This window comes from Panthera tigris, chromosome D1 (genome assembly GCF_018350195.1).
Source record: "Panthera tigris isolate Pti1 chromosome D1, P.tigris_Pti1_mat1.1, whole genome shotgun sequence".
Classification (NCBI taxonomy): domain Eukaryota; kingdom Metazoa; phylum Chordata; class Mammalia; order Carnivora; family Felidae; genus Panthera; species Panthera tigris.
In genome coordinates this window covers 68,394,581-68,414,398 of record NC_056669.1, presented here as the reverse complement: position 1 = coordinate 68,414,398, position 19,818 = coordinate 68,394,581, and the positions used below count along the sequence as shown (strand labels likewise).

The 19,818-nt window shown below is 51.3% G+C and overlaps 1 protein-coding gene across 1 annotated transcript in view; it reads right to left on the bottom strand.

Annotated features, from left to right (window-relative positions):
• Positions 1–13,991: 13,991 nt before the first annotated feature.
• PARVA (parvin alpha) overlaps positions 13,992–19,818 on the bottom strand; it is a 167,526-nt gene continuing 161,699 nt past the window's right edge. Inside the window, exon 13 of the mRNA XM_042958015.1 lies at positions 13,992–16,041. Coding sequence (XP_042813949.1) covers positions 15,965–16,041 — 77 coding nt within the window. The 3' untranslated portion in view covers positions 13,992–15,964. The remainder of the gene's footprint in view (positions 16,042–19,818) is intronic.

Sequence of the window (19,818 nt, the reverse complement as noted above, 5' to 3'; positions counted from 1 at the left end):
TGAGACATGATGAGCCAGCTGCCAGGGGGACCCAGGGCTTTGGCTGGTACGTGCTTTGGACCACGGACAGTCCTGTTCCACCCGAGGCTGAGTCATCTGTGGACAGTCACATGGGGTCACTCCGTGGTCTCATGTTACTTGTCTTCCAGCATTTCTGGGTTTCTTGGGGACCTTCCCAGACCTCCTCTGGGGGGACTAGTTTCATGGGCAACCTGCTTCCTGAGACATACTGAGCTTACTTGCTTTTTCACTTTTATTTCCACCACGTCTCGCTACGGCTGTGCTGTTTCCTCCCATGTCCTGTGTCCCTAAGAAAGGAAAGAGCCCCTATTTCATGAGAATGCATTGTATGCCAGGCATGGTGACATATCATCTCTTTGAATTCAATCCTTATAACAAGCCTGTGAGAGTGTATTCCCATTTGAACAGTTCAGGATAGTTAGAAGGATTTAGTACCTTTCCTTCTACGGCTAGTAAGTGGCAAAGTCAGAATTTGAACCTGGCCTTTTCACCACACCTATACTTTTGCGTATACCATCTCCTGAGGACATTGGTTCCAACCGTAGTGGCTACTTAAGCTCAAACTCAAGCTTGAACTCTGTTGTGGCTCCAGACTGGCTCTACTGAGCTTCCCCAGACTTTTCTCTTCTGCCGCATGTGCTCTGCTCAGAGATTCTCAGTACTACGGATTTTATTTGCTGAGATTCCTAGGCTCTGAGAGCTGAAAGCGACTTCAGAAGTCACCCAGTCCCCCTCCCCTGGAGCTTGAACCTCCTGCCGGATCCTCACAGCTTCCTTGGAGGTAAGCAGGATAGGTATCTTTTCCTTCTTTTTGGGGTAAGAACCTGTTTTCCCAGAGTGTGTGTTGGCTGTTTTCTGTCTGCCCCTGCGGGCCTGCTTTCAGACTTTGTCTCTCCTTCTCTGTGCCCTCAGGAAGCCGCTGGGCCCCCCTGGCCTCTGGGCAGGAGACTGTAGGGCTGGAGGAGAAAGGAGGGTGTTCACACTCCCCTGCTTCCTCCCTGCCTGGCCTCAGTTTGGCAGTAGTGAGTAGACTCCTTCACCAAAAGCCACAGCTCCTGTCCAGCGGCCCTTCCTTGTAGCTATAGATCTTGTTGGGTCCCCACAAGACCCCTCTGCCCCTGGCCCTGGCATGGTACCCGTTGCCCAGTGCGGCTGGACTCCAGTGCGTCACCACCCTCAGCCCTGCCCCCAACTTTGAAAACCATTCCTTCATTAAATTCTCATGCACAGTCCCATTGTTCATCTTTCTGACTCATTGGAGCGGTCCATCCATTTCCTGCAGGGGCTCACCTGAGACAGAGGTGAAGTGACCCACCCAAGGTCCCTTGGCAACTGAGTGGCGGAGCTGGCTTTTGAACAGGAGTCACAGGACTCCTGGGCCAGTCCCGCCCCCTTGCCTGAACCCTTCTGTCCAAGACTGAGCACAGGTCTCCTGCACTCACTCCTGGGATACACCGTTGCCTACCCTGGGTCACTTTTTGGGGACTACTCTTGGCTCTTCTCAGGTCCACCCCACCTGCACCTTGTCTGAGTTTCAGAAGCCACAGTGCTACCTGCCTCTGACCACCCTTTATGGTTGGGCTACTGATCCCCAGAGCTCTGCCATCATCCACAGTGGCAAAGTTCTGGGAGCTCTATCCCCTTGAGGAGGACCACAAGCCGTGGCTGTGCTTTGGAGCAGAGATACTGACATCCCTTACTCCTGACTCCGACAGAAGGGAGCCCGGGCTGGGTGCGATGTCAGAACCACAGGAGGGCAGGTTGGACTCATGAGCAGCAATGATTCTGCTGGGAAAATAAGAGTGCCAGGAAAGGAAACTGAGGCAGAACGCTGGTGTGTTGGGGGAATGGCGATAGGCCAGTGCTCAGACCCCCAGCCTTTTAAGCGTCAGCCACTAGGCATGAGTAAAGTAATATCACTGGGGCACCGAGGGTCTCCTGGGGGCCCAGGGCCTGAGGAGGCTGAACTTGCGGGTAGCGGCCTCATTGCCTGAGGTGCACAGGACCCAGGGGTGTGCTTACACACGCGGGAGCGGAGCAGAAGCCTACAGGGCCTGGTAGGCCTGCCCTCCTGGTTTCCTGCCCATTTCCCTTGTTCCCCTGTGCAGAGGTAATCCCTCTCTTCTCTCCCCCCGCTGGTAGACCACGAGTCTTTTCTATTCATATCTTCCTCATCCTGTGTCATCCTGGGAGGATCCTACGGCCTCCTCAACGAGCCACGTCCTGAGTCGCAACAATTCCAACTTCATCTAGTATAGAGAGCATGGGTGTGACCTATTTCTGTCCCCTTTGGGGACATCCCTGGGGACCCGCTGGGCACTTGGCTTAAATCCCGACTCCACGCTCTGGCCCCCCTGGGCTGGAATGGCAGCTGGCAGGGCTGCCCCGAGGAATGAGCCGGAACTTGACCTGCAGGGGAGGGGCTCGGAACACGGGCCACATTTAGCCCAGGACCCATGTGGGCCCCATGACTGTGTCATAAACCACCCAGAGACCCCGCGTGCCCACAGGAGCTAGAGGCCGTGTGGCTAGAAAGATCACGGGCTCGAGAGTGGCACAGACCCGGGCTGGGATCTGCCTCCGTCACCACTGAGCTGCGCAACCTCGAGCAACTCAGTTACGACATCTGTGAAACGCGGAGCCGCTAACCCCTCCCTCATAGATGCGGAGAAACGCTTGCATACAGAGTGGGTAGCAAGCATGTTAGCAACTCCACAGAAGTGGAGGGCCGTGAGGTCAAAGGCCCCTGGGGCCAGCTTAGCCACCAGCCAGCTCTGTGGGTGGCCCTGGGCTGGCTGTCCACTGGCGAGCTGGCAGGGCTGGATGCGGTGATTTTCCCGTGCCGTGGGCATCTAGACCCCGTGAATCTTCCTTCCATGTTCCCGCTGCAGCAGGCCGCGGTCCTGGGCTGCGGGCTTGGAGATGCCGGGTGGGCGGTGGGAGGCAGACGTGATGGCCGGAGCGCCTGTGAGGGAATGAGCTCTACCTTCCGGGAGCACAGATCGCAGGACCAACAGCCATGAGGGTCAACACCTGGGAGTTGGCAGCAGTTTTGGTGGAGGGAGGAGAGAAGCCAGCCTGCCGGGGGCCTGCCAGAGGGACTCCACCCTCTCACCGGAGCACCGCCGAGATGAGAGATGCCCCGGATGGAAGCTAAGTACCGGTTGATGTGTCCCGGGTTGGGGGGAGGGGCTGAGACTCGGACCGGCAGCTTCCTTGGCAGTGTGAACGACTGTGGGGGGTGGGGAGCAGGGGGGAATGAGTGCGGGTCCTGAGGGGCATCGGAGTGGGTGTCACAGCACCTGCAGCAACAGCCCTCTCTTCTCCTGGACGTGTCTAGAGGAGAGGCTCCGTCTGCTGGCTTCGTGGACCCCGGGCTGGCCTGGCCTGGCCTTCCCCAGCAGAGGAGAATCGGTGTCTGTCCCTGAACACTCGTCCTCAGCTGCCAGAAATTCTGAAGGCAAAAGCTGAGGAATTCGAAGCATTTATGACTTAGCAGGATTGTTCCCAAACTGCAGGCGTCTCTAAAGAAGCTTTCTGGATTTCATTGTGGTTGCTTCTCAGCTCTTAGATCCTGGCCAAGGACTCCCTGGGTCTCACTTTTCAGGGCTGCCCTCTGGCTGCAGGGTCATGGCCTCCATGAGGTTGGCTGCCTAACACATGGGTATTTGCAAACCTTGCTGCCTTCCTGAAGGGAAAAAGCATAGAAACTGGAGTCGGATGGTTCTAGCCCTTTCTAGAGGGTCGTCTTGGTCACATCTCGGGTTTTTTGCTCATTTTTCACATGGCTTGCCACCCCTGAGAACCTAGCGTAGTGGCTTGTCTAGAGGAGAAAAATCTATCTGAGCAGAATAACACGCATGCTTTTTCCTAGTAACTGTTTCTCTTGAGTTTGAACGGTAGCTACTCTCTTCTTACAGATTCTGCCTCTGGTCTTTAACCCCAGTTGCAGCTAATTGGCCCACACAGAGCCAGTGATTAGCATTCAGGCAGTGATTTGGAGCCCTGCATTGGTGTCCTAAGCTATAAATTCTGTCCACAATGGCAAATAGCTTTCCTTTCTAAACTCCCACTTCCCTCCCACTCCACTGCAGACATCACTGGCCGGGGAAGAGTGTGGGATTGATTAGTAATGTCTGCCACAGTTGTGTGAGGAGCAGAGTAAGCATGATGCTGTTTGCCAGCCCTGGTCCTAGCAGTAAGAATTCATATTTAACGTGGAACACTCAGCTTTACCCAATGTCCACAGCAACACTACTGTTCAGTCCCCCTGACCAGCACCGGGTGATGCAATGGGTCTGCTCAGACTGGGATGGTTACTAACGTAGTTGGAGCACAGCTTCAAGCCTGAAGAGTGTGAGGTGGGAAGGAGACACTTGAGTCAGGCAAGCAGAACCGAGCCTCATCCTTAACATGTGACAAGCCCCCCCCCGCCCCCCGCCCCCATATCTCACTACAAAGAACGAGGCTCAGAGAGGTAAAGTGACTTGCCCAATAGCACACAGCTAGAGAGCGCCAGGCCTTGATCCCAGGTGCTGTGCTCTAACTAGAAGTTCCCAGGGGTTCTGGCTGTACCTATTTATTTTTTAATGTTTATTTATTTATTGAGAGAAAAAAACGCAAATGGAGCAGGGGCGGAGAGAGAGGAGAACAGGATCTGAAGCAGGCTCTGTGCTGAGAGCAGAGATCCCAATGTGGGGCTCGAACTCCCGAACCGTGAGATCATGACCTGAGCCGAAGTCAGACGCCAGGCACCCCTGGCTGTACCTAAACTATGTGCTTGTGCACTCCTGTTTGGGTCTCTCCTGGGTCCGTGTAACTTGACTCCCTGACACTTTGGGATAATGTAAAAGAAGATGTCTGCTAGATGGCCTGCTTGCTTTTCCCTAGAGTTCCATTTTGAAATACTTCACGGAGTTATTGTCAGTGTTCATCGGTGCGTTATTGTAAATATGCATCAAAACAGCGTTCATGCAGAGGCCTGTGTGAGTAATCCTGGTTGGGAGTGGAAGAAGCAGCAACTTTCAGTGGAGTCCGTTCACACACGAGCACAGGCGATGCCAACAGAATTATGTGCTCTCTGCAGGGTGGCCAGGCTGGGCCTGGACTGTGGGCCAGGATGGCTGTCACCACGTTTCTTTAGTTCACTGCCACTGGGCCCATAGATATTCCCTGAAGCAGATGCCAGAGCCATCCCCTGGCTGCAGGGTGGGGGCGGGTAGGGAAGGAAGATTGGAAAGGGTGGCGGGAGGGATCGCAGGCGGCCCTGGAAAGGCGTGGTTATTAAAGACCCAGTGTCTAGTTGGAGGATGTGGGCACTTTGATGGTGACGCCCTCCTCCTGGCTCTTTTGATCAGCTCCCAGGCCTGAGCTCCTGCCTCAACCCCTGCCCTGTGGGTCCCCCCCATGGGGCTCCAAGGCTTTCTGCTCAGCCCCCTCTGTGAATGATGCCACTCCCTCTGATCTCAAGCCTCGCTTCCTGCCCGGGCTCAGCCCTACCTGCTGGAGTCCTCCTGCCTGAACTGTTTTCCAGCCTGTGTGAGCCTCACCTGTGAGACCTCAGCAGTTCTGGCTGCTTCTCTGGGCACAGCAGCGCTCAGCCTCCCTAGCCCTCAGGCTCTTTTCCTCCCTCCAGACTCAGCCTGTCTCCTGCTTTCTGCCCAGAGTGGGACAGTCCCCCTAAATCCCCACTCCAGGGCAAAAGCACGCCACTTCTTTGCTGGAGAAAAAGCGAGGCTCCCTCAGCTGTTAACACCTGCGCCCCTTCCCAGAGCACCCCGCATAACCAAGTGCTTGGCAAGAAAAGACAACAGAACGGACCTTCAAAAGAACACCTTTGGAGTTTTGTTCCATCTTTCTTGATTCAACTTCAGAGTTTCCTATTAAGGAAAGCTTCACCATTCCCCCTCTGCCAACCAACTAGATAAATACATAAAATAAAGTCAAGAGGAAACACAGTATTTGAGATGTTAAAAGGAACACAGTTGGAGTTAAACCCCATCGATAACTGCTCTTGACCCGTTTCTAGCCTGTGTGGCCCTGAGAAACTGGGATTATAGGAACATGGAGACAGCAGGGAATTGTGGGGAGAATGAAGATTTCAGAGTCAGAGCTGGTTTTGAGTCCTGGCTAGTGAGCCTTTTAGAACCTCTGTTTTCTCCTCTGTAAAAATAGGGATAAAAATAGCACCTACATGAGAGTAGCTGCTGAGTTCTCTGCAAAAGCCAATGATGTGCCTAACACATGGTTGGAGGCCACAAGGGGTTGTCTACAGTCTTTCCTTGACTTCTGGGGCTCATCTCTGAATCAAAGCCTCTTGACCAGGAAGGGGCTTGGAGCTGAGCTTTCCTGAGTGGGAGCATCTGTCCCCGGGCAACACCCTCAGCTTTGGAAAAATGTGGGTTCTACCTGGCACAACCAGACGGGGTCTGATCCCAGAGACGAGGGGATTAGCAGGATCCCAGCAGGGACTGCAGTTGGAGGGGGTCAAGCAGAGCAGAAGCGTGGGTTCTGTGTGGGGTCTAAACCGGGGGCCAGGGGAAAGGAGCAGGGCTTGGAAGTCACTAGACTGTACACACATGGGGATGAGGGCATGCCTGTTTTTGTTCTCTGTGGTATTGTGTACCTAGCACAGTGTCCGGCACTGTCTTTCTTGAACAAATGAAGAATAAATGAATGACAACCTTATCAGTCGGAGCCTGGTTGCTTCAGGAATTCCTTTTCAAAACAAGGCAAAGGAGACCAGCTGCTGGCAGGAAGCAGAGGGCCTCTGGCAAGCAGACGGGTCTGTCTGGATGCAAAGCGTTAGTGATTGGTCAGGCAGCGTGGAACCGGATTCTAGCAGGTTCTATGGGCAGGCAAAGAAATTCTGGTCTCTGGATGATGGAAACCATGGAGGGTACTGAGGAAGATCTAGTGAATTCAAGATGTTAGAACTTGAACTCTAGAGCCAGACTGCCCAGAGCCCAGTTCTGTCACCCACGAGGCATATGACCTGTATCAAGTATCGAACCTCTGCACCTTTACTTTTTCCTTTATAAAACAAGGATGGTAATTGTATGTCACAGGCTTGTTGAGAGGATTCAATGAGATTATTTGTAGGAAGTCCACACTAAGTGCTCGGTAAGCACCGCTGTTGGGACTATTTGAGAGGAGTGGGAGATTATCGGAGCTGTGTTTCAAGATAGTGAAGCAGGGAACAGGTGCAGGATGGATTATCCCAAAGCGAATCTAGTTAAGAGGTCATTGCAATATCCAGGCATGAGAGGATAGGGCCTAAATTAGGGGAATGATTGGGGCCTGAAGCGGAGATCAGTGCAAAACAGGTGGTTCATGAAGAAGCGATCAACAGAACTGATTGGCTGTGGTGGAGGGGAAGGTCAGAGGAGGGGGGAGGAGAAAACTCAGAACTCCTTTGTGCCTCTGAGAGCGAGGGTGCCTGGGTAGGAGATGGCACCCCCAGGAGGGACGACGGACGTCTAAAGAAGGAGCAGGTATGGAGGATAAAAATTCAGCATGGGCATGCTAAGTTGCACTTGGGGTAGCCCAGTCATGGGGAGATGTGAAGCTGGAAATGCCCAACGAGCTGGGTGAGATACTGGGGCTGGGGGGAGAGCAGGCCATCACAGAAGCTGGGCAGAGACCTAAGAAGTGTGGAGGATGCACCTAGGTGGTGTTCACATCTGGGGAGAGGCAAAGAGCCCACCTGGGTGCAAACGGCAGCAGCCAGCGGGTGGGAGAGAAGCAGAAAAGCGTGGCGTCTGTGAAACCTTGGGGGCTGAGCTCCTGGTAGGAGGTGATGGATAGTGAGGTCAGATGCTGCAGAGCCAGGAAAAGAGGGGTTGGGACCAGCCCCATGGGTAAAGAGCTGATGACGCAGAGAGCAATTTCAGCCGCTGGAAAACTAGTAGTGGCTTCTGGGGGTTCATGAGAGGAAGGAGAAAGGGAGGAAGTGGAACCAGGAGGAAGTGTCATAGGAAAAATGTGAACCAGGGCACAGGGTGAGGGAGAACTGGCTTAAGTGCAAGTTGTTTTTCATCTCAGAAATCTGCATGGTCTGGAGTGAAAGCCAGGATGCTGGAGGAGAAGGGAGCTGGTCCTGGAGGAGGCAGGCGGCAGGAGGGGCAGCCTGGGAACTGGGGCGGGAGGAAGAGAGACGCAGTGGGATGTTGAAATGCTACGGGAAAACCACGAAGCCAACAGCTTTGAGTTGTTGGTAAAGGAAGAGGTGAAGGCATGGTGCGGGGAGAAAGTAGGCGGAGGGGCATGGGGAGAAGATAGGGAGCAGGTGTTCGGGGGAGAGGAAGGGAATCCACGAGAGATGGTGGAGGACGCACAGAAGCCAGGGAGCATCTGAACGCAACTGAGGAGTCAGCTGGTACGTGTCCAATCTGTGATTTTCTGCAGCAGTTCTGTGCTGGGGAACAAGAATAAAAATGTCCACTAGTGGGACGTGATTTGGAGAGGCAAGGAGACTTTGAGTGCAAGGACAGAGTCAAAATGACTAGCAGTGGAGTCCGGACTGGATTTTGGAGTCCTGGCTCACTATCTGCGGTCTGTGGAATAAAGACAGTGATTTCTCAGCAACAAGTAAGATTTGAGACAAATGACTGTAAATCTCCGTTTGGCCTTAGGGTAGGTTGTGTGTTTTCTTGTAGCAGCAAACCTGTATGGAACGTGAAATCACCGATCCTAGGGGCAAAAGCCCCTAATGATTATACGGCAGCTGGGGCTGGGTTGTTTTCTGGGAGAATCTACGTAGGGCGCCTCAAACGTATCTGGTCCTATCTCATCGTGTCACTGAATTCTTTCAAGTGAGCTGTGTCTGTCACCTACCTCCACTGGATTGGAAGAATCCGTTTGGGAAGGGACTCTGTACTTTCTGATCTCATTTTGTGCATAGCGAGGGGCTGAACTCAGAACAGGAAGTCCACGAATATTCCCTGACTCGACTGCATCCTGATCATGCACAGTCCGGGGCCTGGCCCGGGGGAGCTGACAGGATTCTTGTTGTCCTGTGGTGTTTTGGTATCCCACTCATCAATGCTTGGGCATACTTATGTAGGGGTTGGAATCCTCCTGAACAGGAGAGAAGCCGCGTATCTTATTAACAAAGAGCACCGAAGGTATGTGGGTCAGGAAGCCATTTCATCCGGATGAGTGAATTTCATGAAGGAAAGCGATTTGGCAGGTCCCCTGATTAGGGTGGTTGCTGGTGGGCTTGGTCTTTCACAGTCAATGACAGACCTGGTCATGGGTCTGGACATGCAATTCTGATGTGAGAGAATGGGGCATTATGGGAATTAGCCCAGAGAACCAAAGACGCAGAAAGACTCAGAACACGGTCGAGGTGAGGGCACCATGGCCTCGGTAACCTGGCTTAGCGCATGCTCACTGGTTACCATGTTATGGTCCATTATTGTTTTTCATTATTGTTTATTTTTTTGAGAGAGAGCATGAGCGAGCACAAGTGGGGTAGGCGTAGAGAGAGGATCCCAACCGGGCTCCGTGCTGTCAGTGCGGAGTCTGACGCGGGGCTCGAACTCACCACCGTGAGACCATGACCTGAGCTGAAATCAAGAGTCGGACGCTTAATGGGCTGAGCCACCCAGGCGCCCCTTACTTTCCATTTTTTTAAGCCAAGTGCCCCCAGTTCTGTGAGTTTGTATTCTCCAATATCGTGACGAATGAGGAGAGATGGGGTAACCTCTGAAGCTTGAGTGGAAAAAGGCTTCCAGGAGCAGCTTTTCAGAAACATCGTCATTTGCCAAAGGGCAGGCACGGTGTTTCTGTGGGCAGGCGGTGAGGCCATTGTCAGGGTTTCCAGGAAGACATGTACGAACCTGAGAGTCACAGAGTCCCAACCCTGTCTCCCATACCAAGCAAATGTGTAACAGATTAAATATTTATCTATTGTCCTGTCCACCTCAATAAGACATGGCACTCTTTAAAACGGCTGCCTTAATGACGTCTGTGTGTGTTGGAATGCGGCCCTGGGCTAACAAATCGCATCTGAAGATGTGGAAACATGAAAATCAATAACAAGAAATGAAAAGGCTGTTTCGCCGATAAAGCATCGTTTATCTTAATCTGTGGGGCTTCTCAGAATTTCCTAAGTGCCCTTTGAAATGCCAGCGTCAAAGCTGGGGACCACGTGTATGCGGAAGGCCCAGGGGAGTCGTCGAGGCAGAAGTGCCGATGGCTCAGGCCTCAGGAGCCTGCTGGGGAGAAGCGTCATTCTGGGGCAGGCCCCCACTGGACTGGTTTCCAACCAGATTGCTCCCCAGCGGGGGTTTCCAGGGATATTTCTGGGATTTCAAAACTCTCAGTGAAAATAATATACCATCGGAATGGGAGATATTTCACAAGATGTTAACCGTGAAGCAGAAGTGACCCGCTTTTGGTAGGCTTAATACAATGTGGTGGGCATTGTAACAGTCACTTGCACTGACTAATATGAATTGGGAAAATAAAATTATTATTCCACCTCCAGGAAGCCTATACCTTACCTGACCCTAGGCTGTAGGACCGCATTCCTGCCTCCCCCCCACCCCCGACCCCGCTGAATCCACACTGGGACCCAACGGCACAAGTCCTCTGTGGTGAGGAGGTTGCAAACACTGGGCCTCAGGGATTGGCTTTCTGGCTCTAGCCCTTTCCTTTGCTTCACGCACACACCCTCCTCTGGTCTTCAGGCTCCCTTACCTCTTCTCAGGGGATGAAAATACAGGAAGGTTGGAGGTGGCTTAGGACCTCCTGCCCTCCCAGCAGCCCCAGGGAGGCGGAGGATGAGGCTTTCCTAAGTACACCTCGGCTTCCAGATTGGGGGTGGGCAGAGGCTCGTCTCCTCTCCTGATCTCCTTTGCTCTCTGGCTGTCACCATGGTTTGTAGATGGAAGGCCAGCCTCAGACGCCATTATTGCTGACTGCTTTCTGCAGAGTTTTCTCGCACGGTGGCCAGAAGGCTTGTGAATACACACTGCCTCCCACTTTTCTCATAAGATCCACAGGCCTCTGACACCTCTGAGCTGATACCCCTTCTCCGTACCTCACTCCTTACACTCCAGCCAGGCTGGCTTTCTGCAGCTCCCTCCAGGGAGCCGAGTCTTCTCCTGGCTTGGGGTCCTCACCTATGCTGTTCCCTTGAAGGACAAGCTCCTCACGTGAGGAGATGTCACTTGAAAACATCACTTTGCCAGAGGCCTCTCTTGACCTCAAAACCCAAGCGGGGCCTCTTTCACAGGTTTTTGTATTTGTCCTCAGCGGTCACCATAGCTTCTGGGCACCACTGATTTGTGATTTTTGTGTGTATGTGTGTCCCCAAGTGAGCTCCACAAATGAGCCTCCTTTGTCATGGGACCTGGCACGCCTAAGACATCGTAGACACTCAGTGCATGCTTGTTGACTATCTGGCCAGCTGGTTAAATGAATGAATGAGCTCCACAGAGCGCTCATCCTGCAGATTTTCAGGGGGTAAGTCAGTCCCATGGTCAGATGCAATCTGGACGTGCCCTCATCTGTCTCCCTGCAGAGGGTCATAATATGCCTCCGTGTAGGAGACTCTGCGATGAGCTCCAGTGAGGAAACAAAAGTTAGGGCTCCTGGGTGGCTCAGGCGGTTAAGCATCCGACTCTTGGTTTCAGCTCAGGTCATGATCTCGCGGTTCGTGGGTTCGAGCCCCGCATGGGGCTCAGCACTGACAGTTTGGAGCCTACTTGGGATTCTCTTTCTTCCTCTCTCTCTCTGCCCCTCCCCCACTCACTCTCTCTGTCTCTCAAAAATAAATAAAACTTAAAAAAATTACAAAAGGAAAAGAAAAGGGAAAAAATAAAACCAAAGCTGGAGGAAGTGAGTTTAATTTTCTTTAGCCTCACATTTCCCAAACGTATTTGAATGTGACATTTTTTTCCATCTAACATCGATTAACATCCCACAAATGTACTTTAAGACGTGCTTCACTGGTGGCTTCCTACTTGGGAAGCCTGAAACTCAAGATCGTCAGCCTGGGTGTGGGGGCCGCTTATCTCGTGCTGAGCACCCTCCTGGATGCCTGTGCATGTATTCACGTGGGCAGTCACCACCCTAATAAAGCAGGGAGGCTGAGCAAATTCTGGAGCTAGCCTGGGTTTATATTTTATTTTTCAGGGGAAAGAGGGAAAAACAGCCGACGTTTGGCATTTGCAGATAGAACATGGTGTTTGCAGATACGATCTTTGTAGTTATGACAGTGAGCAACTTGTACACGCTGACTTGTCTTTTGCTGAGACCTGAATCCGTAAGTGTTGGGAAGCTGGTGTGTGGACACAGGTCCCTTAGTGGCTGAGTGAGTCTACCTCCTATGTAGCATTTGCATCTCAATGCAGTTCTGTTCTTAGTATTTTCTTGAATTTTCCAACAGACCTGAGTGGATTTTATGGAGGGGCGATTGCATGCGATATTAGCATGAGTGAAGGTTTCAGGACATATCCCTCTTGCAGAGTTAGGATGTTTAATGTAGGTAGGCTTCCTGAGGTGCAGCTGCATTAGATGCATTGGGTCTCAAATTATTTTTGATCAGCCCCTGCTTAGGGCAAAACTGCTTGACCTACCAACTCCATCTAGTCTCATTTTCCAGCGGAAAAATAAATTGGTGATAATTGGGGGGGAAGTGGATCATGTATACATTGGCTTTAGCACTGGAGTATGGACAATTCATATTTGAACCACAATGTATACATGTCTGAGAATCCGGTCATTGGAAAATTACAGTTCCAGAATACTGTTGATGCAAATAAGCTTCAGAGCTTCAGTATACTAGGGAGGGTTAACCAAGCAACCCACAACAAAATAAACTGATAATGGTAAAACCAAGCTGACAGTAATTCATGATTAGAAAGTACTGAATGTAGCCATTGCAAATCACAACCAACTCAAGGCAACACTGGCAATGTGCCGATAAAGGGTCTTCTCCCTGATTTGGGGAACGTCAGCTCTGTGCCTGCACATGGGAAATGGGAATTTGCTGATGGAACGGAGCAGTGCGTGCCTTTAAAAAATTTCAGTTCAGGACGCATGAGAACGTCTCTGGTAACATACCCCTTACCCATAACCCACTAGATCTCAGCTTCAACTTTTGAAATCATCACCTCAGCAGCGTCTCCTCCTTCGAGGAAGGCTTTCCTTGCCTGGCTCAAGCAGACCAGAGATGTTTATTTGGATTTATAAAGTGTTTACAATCTCACTTAAAGAAGTTTTAACATCCAGTGTGAATCTCCAAGATGTAATGTTAAGTGAAAAAAGCAATGTGCATGACAGTATGCATACTATGCTATTTATGTAAAGACATGATGTTATATATGTGTTGATGCATTCTGTGGCCGGAATAGCTCTGGAAATGAATATGCAAAAACAGATCAAAATAGTTGCCAATAGTATCTGCTGCTGGGGGAGGGGAGAGAGGCAGACTGAGTTTTGTTTTTTTTTTTTTTACTACTCATTCATACTCTTTGAGTTTTGTACCATTTGTAAGTAAACTATTCAAAATATCAGTTTAAATTTGGAAGAGAAAAGGCCAAAAAAAAAAAAAAAAAAAAAAAGAGGCAGTAAGCCTACAGAGAGTTGATTCTTGGTTTCTTCTTTTTAAAGAGGTGAGGGTTAAGTTTGGTTTATTTATTGTTCTGATCCCTTTCTCCACCTTCAAAAACATGGTCGCGTATTCAGCAAGAGATTCTAGAATCTAAAGGAAAGCCTCCAGAGGAGGTGAGATGTCGGACCCAGGCCCTAGGTCTGGGCAAAGATGAGGCAAAGACCTCCATCTTGAGACATAGTATTCTGACAAATTGGCCCCGTTATTGAAAACCTGCCCAGCGTTCTCATGCATTTCCATACCATGTGTATGCAGAATACAAGAGGAGGGCTCTTAATGAGGCCACTCGTACCTTGTACATTTGCAGCATGAATATAAAGAAAAAAGGACAACAGAGGAGACAAAATTCGTATAGCAAAGCATGTTTAAGTGAACACATTCCTCTCATTTCATCCCGCTTCTGGACTGCTCAAGGAGACAAAGCAATGGTTTATCTTGATTTGCTGTCAGGAATTTAAATGAGCACACACACAAATATTATACTATTTAGTGTTTCCTAATGAAAAACGTAGTATTTCATTAATCACATAAAAAGAGTTGTATTCTTTTACATAATTGGCACGAGAGAGTACATTGTCTTTATATCTTAAAAGCTCATTATGCTGAGTAACAATGATTTCTTAGAGCAAAATGTCCACGGAAATATTGTGGTGTATCTAAATTTTATGGGTTCTGAGTTACTGCAGATAGAGAGCAGGAAATGCGTCGAAGCTGGAAGGAAATGTTTGGGACAATATGGGAGGCCCAACTTGTTGGGGGTAGGGTGGGGCTGTGGGCTGTAGATAGAGATCAAAATTAATTCCTCAAACTAGAGGTGGGCTTTGGGCAATGAGCCGAAAGTAGTGCCAAAGCAGGCACAGACTTCAGGTGGGTCTACAGGCTGGTGTCCATCTGGCATGTTTAGGAAAATTCTATAATGAAGATATAATATGAGAACGAGTTATTATTTACCCCAAGGCCTTGGTCAATGGAAGGGTACAAGTGTTAAGTACCACAAGCCCCACCCCTCTTCTGGGGGTGTCCCCCTCCCCATGTCAAGTGTGCAAATGCTTCCTCATGCTTCTTGTCCTTCTGGTCACCCCCATTTTGGCCCCTTTTCTATTCTCGCAGAACCCAGCAGCCTGGGACTCCCAGACCTGTATTTCAGAGTTGGGTTCACAGAGAGGGGAATACGAGTAACCGCAAGCCCGCGAGTAAACCCACGCAAGGAAACTGCTCGGCTTGGGTCTAAATGACTTACATTTTTCCTCGCTTGAATTAGCCAGTAATTGCATGTGGGCAGACTTAGCCAGGAATGGTCTAAATGATCAATTAGAAGGCAAAAAGGAGTTCCTTTCTTTAAAGTTCAAGGGTCCCTGTTGAAGGGCCCTGCTTCCCAAGCCACGCTCACGTGGGCCTGCGCCCAGCTCTCTGTGGTGCCTGAGGCTACCGTACATTTGCCTAACGATAATGAATTGAGTACTTATTTTGCAGGAAAATATAGGGCACTTCCATTACATGCAATCAAGCAAAAAGGCTGCAGAATGTGCCACTCCATTAATTTTAAACAGAATTCTTCCCAAATATCACCCTGAAACCAGAGTATGGGGTTATTACAAATCTGAAGGAATTAAGAGTAATTTTCATTTGTACAAAGTAGTGGAGGGACAGGACTCCTGCCACACACACACACTATTAATTGACTTAAATTGGATTCGCCAATTTCAGTGTGAATCACTAAGCCGCGAAGCAGCTCGCCTGGTGGGGGGATGGGTGGGCTCCCGCCATCTTTGAGGGTGCAGGTGCCCAAACCGTCCCCCACAACTATAGACTAATGGGATGGGCTAGTTATTAACAAGCATGTTCAAAGAAGAAAAACATGTGCCAGCCTCTGGCAAGTCACGTAACCTCTCTGAGCCTCAGTTGCCTCATCTGAGCATTATAATCTTCCAAGGGGATTAGAATACCTGCTTCAGTGGGGATCCTTGAGTGTTAAGGAGTTTGAGGATGTCAGAGCACTTAGTGTGGTGCCCGGCACCTAGTTTACAACCATTAAATGGTAACAATTATCTTCGTTTTCATCTTCTAAGGGGAGTCTCTTGTGCCTAAACTGGTTCCCGAATCGCACTGAGGAACTCTGGAGCTGGCACCAGATGGGAGGAGTGGCCGGGTCAGTCCCCACTGCCTGGGAGGTGTGAGTCAGCCCACCCGGTTACTGATCATTTCCTTCCTAACTTCAGCTCCACTCTCCCCGGGCGGTGGCTGGACTGGTGGGAGAGCACAGGGCTGGACACGGGAACAAGCAGGTTAAGGTGGCCGGGGAACGGGCCAGGGTGCCCCTCACTCCACGTTCCGGTACTTGGTGAAGAGGTTGTACAACACTCTCAGTGTGGATTTCAGGTCACAGTTGACAATGTCTGCGTAGAAAACAAAACACACGCTGCTTCAGTGGGGCCGCCTAGCCCAAAGCAGACGTCCTTCCTGGTCTCCTTCCTTCCACCGCCCGCCTCGTGTGCCCAGCATGGTCCCGGGGTGGGTGTCCCCCCTCACCCACAGGACATCGTTCTGTGTTCCTGAAGAGCGTTTGGTACTGCTGGGAGAGAAAAAGCATCCCCCACGAGGCCACCAGAGGCAGGTGGGTGGTGAAGGATGGGCAGTGTGCGCAGCAAGAATTTGGAGCGAGGGGCAGAGGTGCCGAGCATGGGGGTCTCCCCTGACCCCAGGGCATGCAGGCTTCGCTCTAGAAGCCACATCTCTGCACGAGGGGCCCCTGCCCCGTCCCCTGAGTCTCCCTGGTCTGTGGGGCTCCTCTGCCTTCAGCCTCGGCCACAGAGCCAGCCAGGAGCGGTGGGGAGGAGTGGAGGGCCTGGGGCTATAGTTGGGGGACCAGGAGGCGAGTCAGGACTGAGCTGCCTCTCCTTAGGCAGGGAGGGCCCCCCCGAGGGCACAGACGCCCACCTGGTGAGAATATGCAGTAGACAAGGGTCATCAGGGGACAGACTGCTTCAGGTGGAGGACAGGGCAAGGCAGCTGGCTTTGCGGCTGGGAGTTGGTATTTTCGGGAGAGTTCTGCCACGGGTTCCCCAGCTTCTGTACAACCATTTCCTCCCCCCATCCCTTTCTTCTCTGGTTGCCCCTTGAGCCCTCGGCTGCCGCCTCTGTCCTACAAGGCCCCCTTTCTGCTCTGGTCCCCCTGCACACACTCCCTTGGAGAGCTGTCCTTTGAAGAATGGGAGTAGAGAAAACAAACAAGAGAAAGAATTCTTCCTCCTATTTAGGAGTGCGTATTTAGGTAAATAAATCAGGAAAAACAAAAGAAAAAAGAAAAGGAAAGAAAAAGGCAAAAGCCCATGTCAGGAGAGTGGTTACATTTAGGGAAAAGGCTGAGGACACCGTAGCTGGAAGGAAACTGGGAGCTGGGTGGTGGTCACGTGGGTGGCTTGCTGGCTGAGATTTCGCCGACCTGTATGTTTATGTTGCATGTACCTTTCTGTATATGTGCTGTTTTTCACCACGAGAATGATTTTTAAAAACCAAACTATGCAGAGGGTCAGATGAGGTAAATGGTGTAAGATTCAAAGTGGGGAGAGCTTCTGCTGAACCCCTGGGAAAGGAGGGATAGGGGAAGTTATCTGAGCTCTAACCACGCCCGGGTCAGTAGGGACAGGGATCCTTCCAGATCAGGCAGAGAAGGAGGCCAGTGGCTCCAAAAGGCTGGGTTGTGGCTCCCAGGTCTTAGCCTTGGGACCCTTGCAGCTGTGGCTGCCGCAGCTAGGCCCCCTCAGGCCCCAGCGTCCAGGCTCTGCAAAGATCAACGCTGACTGGGCTACAAGCCGAGTCCAGGGCCGGGACACCTCCTTAGGGCTGCCCCAACTTCCTCACAGGCCTTATCCCAGCTGTGACCAATCCTGCTCCACCCTAGCTGGGCTCGGATCCTGCTCCAAGTTCTCTTGCTGATAGACCAGGGTCTCCCAGGAACCACTCGAGAGGCCTGGAGCTCAGCTTCCTTTTCTGCTCCCATTTCGGTTCAGGCACGTATAGAGTCTCCCTAGATCTAGGGCCCTGTCCAGCGGCTCTGCCCTGCTACCTTGCCCTGCCCCTGCCAAGGTACCCTCTGCCAGGAGTCCTATGCCCTGTGGGCTAATTCCTGCTTGTCCCTGACTGCTTGCTGTTGAGTAGTTCTTAAGTTCCACTCAAGTCAATCATTAAGAAGTTAGTCAAGGGAGGAATTGTTGGAAAGCAGAGAGGGACAGAGGTGAGCTCAGCAAGGGACTGAGCATGAAAGGAAGGTAGGGTAGTACTGGGACGAGTGCAACAGGCTCCTGACTGGACTCCTCAAAGCCTCTTGCCCTCTCTAATCCATGCTACCCACTGTAGGTAGACTATTCAGTCTCTGGGTATGGTTGTACAGGATGTACACTGCACAACTCCAGGGTGCATTGTTCACATTTTTGCGGTATCATTACCCTAGGCCACGGCATAAATGGTGCCCCTCGAAATTGTGTAGCTCATAACTTGTATGGCCATATAATTATTTCACTTAAGATAAGGTCCAAAATCTTAAATCACGACTTTGCAAGGCATGATGTGAACCGGTCCACCTTTCCAGTCTCACTTCATGCCACACTCCCTGCTCATTCACTATGTGCAGGTCACACAGACTTCCTTTCACTCCCCCCCCCCCCCCCCCGCCCCATGGCAGTGCTTCTCCATCACCTTGGCCTCTGCACATGCTGTTGCAACATCTAGATTACCCTTCCCAAATAGCCAACGCCTGAACTTTCTGCAGATCGCAGCTCAAAGCACTGCTTCCTTAGGAAAGCCTTCCTGACAACCGGCCTCGGTGAGGGTGCCTTGCTTTACGGTCTCAGAGCCCCCATGCTTTCCATAGCACTCCCTCCAGTTCTAAATTGGTGATTTGGTGCTCATTTGATGAAATCTGCCTCTGTCCTGGACTGTGTGTGACTTGATCACAGCCAGCCAGCCTTATTTTGCATCTGAGGCTTAATCTGGTACCCGGCATGTGTAGACCTTACAAGATATGACTAGATAGATAAATGAATGATTGCCCAATGTCATGTGAGCCAAGGAAGAAAATTCTAGGAAGAAGAGAGAGCTGATCGGGCTCCGTGCTCCCACAAGGGTAAGACTGGAAGGAGTTCCCAGGGGACATGGCTCTAACTGGTGGCTTGCCAGAGAGCAAAGCCACGTGCAGGTGGAGGCCACGTGTTAGCCACAGAATGGGCAGATGAGGAATGGAGGCCGTGGGCATGGGCACAAAGGAGGAACTTGGGGGCTGATGGAGGAGAGGCAGAGACGGATGCAGGGGGACTTGTTCTCCCCTTTTAAGGACAGGTGAGTTAGGAGGTTTCTAGAAAAGGAAAATGCCCACTATGGGAGAATATCTCAAGCTGACCATTTAATTTTAATGCCTGCTGAGGCCTGAAGCCCATCTTCACGACAGCTATGTAACCCAGTTAAAGTCACTTGACTTCCTTGAGTTTGTTTTCTCACTGGTAAAACTGGGTTTACAAGAAACATCTAGAACACGTGAAGGCCTCCCTACACGGTAGTTTTCCTTCCCCTTTCTCGTCTTCACCAACAGCTGCCAAGTCTGTGTAGTGCACAACTCCAGGGGGTGCCATTTACATAGACGGGGCCGCACTCCCTGGGAAACTCGAGTTCCTTCTTTCTATAGGCCATCACCACCAGGTAGGCCTGGTGAAGAGCGGGGACTACAGTCAGAGACACTGACAATGGTCTGTTCTTATCAAGAGAGCCAACTACCACACAGTTCCAAGCAGGTCAGCAGATGGGCTATGTCAGCCAGGGGAGAGGCTCTGGATTCCTGGGAATGAACTGTGACTCCATGCTATATAAACAGAACCTCTTGAAAGCCCTGGCCTAATAAATTGTGTGATTACTAACTCAGTACTGCTCTGATGACCGCTGTGTGCTGGCCCGGGGCCCCTCTCTGGGAGCGGTCTGCACGGTGGAGCTCCTGGTTAGAAACAACCAGAGCTGGTCAGCCGGCTGGCTGTGGCCAAGGGAGAGACCAATCAGACCCAAGACTACTCTAGGGAGAAAATAGCCTCTGGCCAAGGGGAAAAGGCTCCATGTTTGCTCCTCTTGCCCGGCGGCATTAGGAATTCTTCTTGTTCATTAGCTGACCATCCAAAATGAGTTCATGGTTC